We start from the raw sequence: 6817 nt of genomic DNA, 5'->3' as shown, positions 1-6817 counted from the left end.
AAGAACAGTAATAGTATACAAAATACAATTGCATAAATTATGTTCCTCACTACTATATGAGGTCATTTTTAGACTCAAGATAAGAGTTTTATAAGTGTTAGTTTTAAGATCCTGAAAATTATAGAACAGTACATTCAAAGTCTGAATCAAGGAAACTCTTTAGTGGTTCAGAATCCTCTGAGAATGTACTAACCAGGAATAAATCACTTTCTTTAAAAATAAGAAATGTTTCGTATAACTCAACAATCCACCTCCTTTACCCTTAAAGATGATCTTCAGCACAGCAGAGTTAACCTCAAGTTAAGACCAGCAATCATCTTTAAAAAAAAAAAAAAACAATAAACAAAAAACAAAAACCCAAGTTTTGTGTTAATAAAAAATAAAGGTAGACTACACAACATTTTGTAACTGTCCTGGGAAAGAAGTGTTCATAGTGCACAGAAAGGACCCTGGGTCCAAAGAAATCCTGGGGAGTTTCCGTTGACCTTATTACACTGTTGCAAAAGGAAGCAATATCCTTCTATTCCCTCTCAGTGAGGTAGAACAATTGACCTCCCAAATTAAAACCCAGGAGCAGATCCGAAGGAAAAGTAGAGTTCAGGCAAAGCTGCAGAACTACATTTTGATGCCTTCCTGTTGACTGAGTTGTGACAGTGTTTTCTTAATACGCAAAGCCGTAAGCCTTGCTGCTCCATTGGCATACCAACATTCTCTCATAATTTTAGCCATTACTCTCAAGGCCTGCAAAAAAATAGAAGAAAAATAATTAATGAGTGCCAACGAGTGCTTTCCATTCATCTGAATAAGATCCTTACTCTGTACATCTTATTTCCAAGTATTATATGTTCAATTTTTTTGTTTTGTTATATTTCCGCATTATTTGTAATAGCAAATGAATAGAAATGACTTCCAATTTCCATCAGAGGGGTACTGGTGTCAGTAGCTGGAAAGCAGATGAATGAGGGCCAACCCACTTAGCAGACCTGAAAAAGCTGAATCCTAACCCAGAACTGTCAAGGCAAAAAAGGAACCTGACTCACAGAAACTTCCCTAGAATCAAGGAATTAACTGCATTGAGTTCCTCTGATGTGAAATTCAAGCTAAAAACAGGAGGATCAATCAGCTAAAAGAGCTGGAACCCCAGGTACTTGCCCCTCCCCAAGCTTCACACAGTTGGATGACTGCCCCACTCTGACCCCAGCAAAAGATCAGAGGTTGTATCGGAGAGGTAAAACAGATTTCTGACTTGGGGAACATGGGGGCAAAGTTCCATACTGACAGCTCGCTAAATGACAAGACCATAGGTTCTCTCCCCAAAACACGGGCAGCAACTTGTAGATACTTCTCCAGGCAAGAGACTGAAAGTGTCTTATTTGGGAAATGTGAGCCCAAGAGGAAAGACCTGAAGAAACCAACACATCAGTGACTCCCAATCACTGACAGAAGTAACCCAGTTAGGTCACCCTAAAGGTCACAGTGCATAAGGTCCATTCCCATGCACAAAGTTTCCATCAGCTTCCAGCGTCTTGTCCTTACACATGAGGAGAACAGGAGTTTGATCGGACATTGGAGAAAGCAGTATGAATACAGAAGCTGATACAAAGAGACCAAAGTAACTTGGACAAAACAGTTGTACAGAGAAGAAAATATCAACAAATTATTATTAATATCCTCAAAGAGATAAAGAAAATAGAGTCATCACTGACAGTTTTTTGCTTCTTGTTTGACTTTGGACAAATGTGACAGAAGAATTGGAAAATAAACCTGATTAAAAAAAAAAAGATAAAAGTTGATAAACCTCTCAGAAATTTTAGGAAAAAACCTGATGGATAAGAGGGAAAAGATAAGAAAATTAGAAGGCCTCTTCAAGGGGCTAACATTCAAAACTAGAGTGCAAGAAAGAGAATGGAGGAAAACAAAGGAACAAATCAAAGAAATACTTCTTTGTACTTCTAGGGACACTTCCTATTGGTTTCCATATAAAAACAACAAAAAGCCCATCACATACATATACTTATTCCACATAATTATACATTTATGGGGAGCCTACCATTTATCAGATACCATCTTGGGTACTGTGGATACAAAAAAGAACAGACAAAATATCCCTACCCTCGTAAAGCTCACGTTCTAGGGAGCCAAAGCATCTCATTAATAAGTGAGATACACGGACAGTCAGTGGTAAGTGTTAAGGAGAAATATCATTTAGGGAAGGAGATAAAATATGCCAGGGAAAGAAGGTGATATTTTAAATGGGTATAATGTCTACTAACAAGGTAACATCTGAGCAGGGACTTAAAAGATGGGGGAAGTTGAATACACCAAGAGACAGGAAGTCACTGGGGTCCAGGAAGGAAGATTCACTGTAACAGAAACAAAGGGAATCCCAGGACAAAAGGTGAAGGATATTCCAAGATGAAAAGTGCACAGCAGGCCTAGGGAGCTATAGTTCCTGACTGGAAAGGATCAGAAGGTTCTGGGAGATACTTCCTCAGTTATTCTATAGGTTTCATGTTCTTAATGTATTTCAACTATTGAGAGGTGATTTATAAACCACAGAAAAGTGAAAGACAGACTTACTGTAAAGTGAAATAGAAAACTAACCAAATAGAGAAAAAACAAAAATGACAGCAATAGCATTAATTCAGTACGCTGTGACAGTAACTGCAAATTGCATTTGTGCTCTTCATGTTTTCTGTTAACTTTTCCTCATGCTTAAAAAGAAATCTGTTTAATAATGTGCTCTACTTATTTAATGAATGCATGAATACTTTGGGTTTGAACTCCATAATATCAAGACCAAATTTGTAAAAGACAAAATCTAGCCCAATTTCATTTGTTAAACATGCAAATTCTCTGACCACACTAAGAAGTATTTTTATCTGGGCCTGGATACTTGATTTCATTGAAACTCTCTCAATGTCTTGACTATTGAGTCCTACATTAATTTAAGATGTAAAATCAACTACTTAAGTCACCAGCTTTTTATTCCTCTTAAGCTATAAAACTTCACATCTGAAGGATAACGCTCTGCCTTGCTAGTATTATAATAGTGATGGCTAGCAATTGCATAAAGATTAAATAAAATTTGTCTAATGAATTCCTTCAATTTACAAGTACAAAAGCATTCCTAAAATTTTTGTTAAGAGCTGGGGTTGAGAATCTCAGGCACTGCTGGAAAGCATTTTCCCCACATTCCAGGTGAATGGTCACACAGGAAATCAGGTGAGTAAGATGTCAAATCATTGGAACCATCCTCTCAATCACCTTACCCAACTTCCTCCTTTTAAAAGGCACCTATAGGGTCTGGAAAACTGAAATGATTTGCCCAAAGTCAGACTCTGAAACGGTGGCCAGGCTAGTCTAGAATACAGTTTTCCTAATTTCCATCCAGCATCCATCCTACTGTTCTGGGCTGCCCTGATAAAAGGACGTATCCATTTAAAATGCAGGTGACTTCTATTTGCAGAAGACATGATACTATACATAGGAAACCCTAAAGACTCCACCAAAAAAACTACTGGAACTGATAAATAATTCAGTAAAGTCACAAGATACAAATCAATGTACAGAAATCTTGTTGCATTCCTATACACTAATAACGAAACAGCAAGAGTGAAATTAGGAAAACAATCCCAATTCACAATTGTACCCAAAACAACAAAATATCTAGGAATAAACTTAACCACAGAGGTAAAAGACCTATACTATAAAACACTGCTGAAAGAAGTTCAAGATGATGCAAAGAAATGCAAAGACATTCTATGCTCATGGGTTAGAAGAACAAATATTGTTAAAAATGTCTGTACTGCTCAAAGCAATCTACACATACAAAGCAATCCCTACCAAAACACTAGCAGAATTTTTCATAGAACTAAAACAATCCTAAAATTTGTATGGAAATACAAAAAGAGCCAAACCAATCTTGGAAAAACAAAACAACAAAACTGGAGGTATCACAAATCCAGACTGTTCTATTACAAAGCTGTAGTAATTAAAACAAGTTGATACCGGCATAAAAATAGACACAGAGATAAATGGTATAGAACAGAAAACCCAGAAATGAACCCAAGATTATACGGTCGTATCTTTAACAAAGGAAAAATGAATATACAATGGGAAAAAGTCTCTTCAACAAACGGTGTTGAGAAAACTGGTCAGTCACATGGAAAAGAGCAAAACCGGACCACTTTGTTAAACCACACACAAAAATAAACTCAAAATGGATTAAAGACCTAAATGTGACACCTGAAAGCATAAAAATCCCAGAAGAGAACAAAGGCAGTAATTTCTCTAACATCGGCTGCAGCAATATTTTTCTAGGTATGTCTCCCGAGGCAAGGAAAATAAAAGCAAAAGTAAACTACTGGGACTACATTAAAATAACAAGCTTCTGCACAGCAAAGGAAAAAATCCACAAAACTAAAAGCAACCTACTGAATAGGAGAAGATTTTTTAAAATTAATTTATTTATTTTAGAGAGAGAGAGAAAGAGAGAGAGAAGAGTGGGGGAAGGGGCAGAGGGAGAAGGAGAAAGAGTCTCAGGCAGACTCCGCACTGAGGGCAAAACTTGATGGGGGGCTCGATCTCACCACCCTGAGATCATGACCTGAGCCAAAACCAAGAGTCAGATGCTTAACCGAACTGCACCATCCAGGCACTCAGAGATGATACTTTTAAATGACATATCAAGAGAGGGTTAGTATCCAAAATATGTAAAGAACTGATACAACTCAATACCCCAAAAAAAACAAAAAATCCAATTAAAAAATGGGCAGAAGACACGAACAGACATTTCTTCAAAGAAAACATCTAGATGGCCAACAGACACGTAAAAAGATGCTCAACATCATGCATCATCAGGGAAATGCAAATCCAAGCCACAATGAGGTATCACCTCACGCCTGTCAGAATGGCTAAAATCGAAAACACAGAAACAACAAGTGTTGTCGAGGATGTGAAGAAAAAGGAACCCTCTTGTATTGTTGGTGGGAATGCAAACTGGTGCATCCATTGTGGAAGACAGTATGGAGGCTCCTCAAAAAATTAAGAAGAGGGGCGCCTGGGTGGCTCAGTGGGTTAAGCCGCTGCCTTCAGCTCAGGTCATGATCCCAGGTCCTGGGTTCAAGCCCCACATCGGGCTTTCTGCTCAGCGGGGAGCCTGCTTCCTCCTCTCTCTCTGCCTGCCTCTCTGCCTACTTGTGATTTCTCTCTGTCAAATAAATAAATAAAAATCTTTAAAAAAAAAAAAATTAAGAAGAGAAATACCCTATGATCCAGGAATCACACTACTGGGTATTTACCCCCCCCCCCACCAAATACAAAAAACATTGAGGGTTACGTGTACCCTATGTTTGTTGCAGCATTATTTTACAATCGCCAAACTATGGAAGCAGCTATGTCCATAGATAGATGAATGGATAAAGAAGATGTGGTATATATGCAATGGAATATTAAAAAAGAATGAAACCTTACCATTGGCAACAACCTGCATGAAGCTAGAGGGTAAAATGCTAAGTGAAGTCAGTCAGAGAAAGACAAATACCATATGATCTCACTCACATGTGGAATTTAAGAAACAAAACAAATGAGCAAAGAAAAAAGTGAGAGAGAGAAAGAAAGACACAAACCAAGAAACAAACTCTTAACTACTGAGAACAAACTGATGATAACCAAAGGGGAGATACATTGGGGAATGGGTTAAATAGGTGATGGGAACTAGAGAGTGCACTTATTTAAAAAAAAAAAAAAAAGGCAAACTTATATCCATCCATACTGGTAAGTGCATTTAATGTAACTGGATTGCACATTCCATGTAAAAGATACATAAAATGAAAATGCAAGTGCTTTGTTTCACTGGTAGACTTAAACACTATTCTGATACACTGATGGCCACTACAAATGCTACACAGCCCTTTTGATGTCCTTGAGACTGAACCTGAAAACCAAATTATTCTGTTTTTCACCCACTGGTTTAACTGCCATGGGGACAAAAAAAGAAAAGAAAAGAAAATTCTTGTGTCTATTTTCCTTAAAGAAAAGTACCAAATTTCCACACACCAAGCAGAAGCAGTTTAGAAAATTGTGTAGTAAAATACTCACTTCACAACTCTGCCATCTGTTTGGAATATTTGGCCTTAACTTCTGTTCACAAACAACTTTTCTCATTTCTTCAACTGATGGATCAGAAGGTACGAGATCATAATAAGGCAGCTGGTAATCTTCATGAATTCCTATATTGGTTAAAAAAATTTTTTTGAAAAATTTACTCAGATAATGCTAGACTATTCTTTGTCTAGGAACACCCAAGAGTTCTATTTCAGGGTTTCATTAATTAATTAGTGAAGTGGAACAGGACTTATAGCTTGCTCTGTCTCATCGACATCTGCCATCAACAGCCCATCTGAGTTGGTACTGGGCCCATACCCTGAAACTAAGTATCACTGTGGGATCAGCAAAGACTCTTTTAATGATGGTTAACCACGAGCTGTAATGACCTGATTATCTTTTCCCAAAGAACCCTCATGTGCAAGAAATGAGAGTTTTTATTCTGTGAGTGCTCAGCCTTGGTATAAGCATAGACACTTTACCATGGAGATGTAAATCCTACAAGCAAATCTGAGGTGTAAGTCCTTTACCTCTACTTGGATCTGTCCTCTTTGCTACAAAACAGAGACACACTCTCCCTCTTACTGCCACATAAACCTGAGTCCCTAATCTCAACCAAGCCTGGACCCCGCAAGGATGAGAAACTATTGCTCAAGCAAATATCCAAAGTGCTCAATCTAAAATTTACTTAAAATAAACTTAGTTTAAA

At 37.6% G+C, this 6817-nt stretch overlaps 1 protein-coding gene across 2 annotated transcripts in view; it reads right to left on the bottom strand.

The window, feature by feature from the left end:
• Window positions 1-340: 340 nt before the first annotated feature.
• LOC111146071 (transforming growth factor beta receptor 1) overlaps window positions 341-6817 on the bottom strand; it is a 52086-nt gene continuing 45609 nt past the window's right edge. For both annotated transcript variants that reach the window (XM_022501448.1, XM_022501449.1), the window contains exons 8-9: window positions 6103-6233; window positions 341-741 (exon numbers count right to left, since the gene is read on the bottom strand). In XM_022501448.1, the coding sequence (XP_022357156.1) occupies window positions 616-741; window positions 6103-6233 (257 nt within the window). In that variant the 3' untranslated portion in view covers window positions 341-615. The remainder of the gene's footprint in view (window positions 742-6102; window positions 6234-6817) is intronic.

Source organism: Enhydra lutris, unplaced genomic scaffold (assembly GCF_002288905.1).
Source record: "Enhydra lutris kenyoni isolate GAN:26980312 unplaced genomic scaffold, ASM228890v2 scaffoldscaffold13, whole genome shotgun sequence".
Classification (NCBI taxonomy): domain Eukaryota; kingdom Metazoa; phylum Chordata; class Mammalia; order Carnivora; family Mustelidae; genus Enhydra; species Enhydra lutris.
Note: the sequence above shows the minus strand (reverse complement) of the source record. Positions and strands in the feature narration are given on the sequence as shown.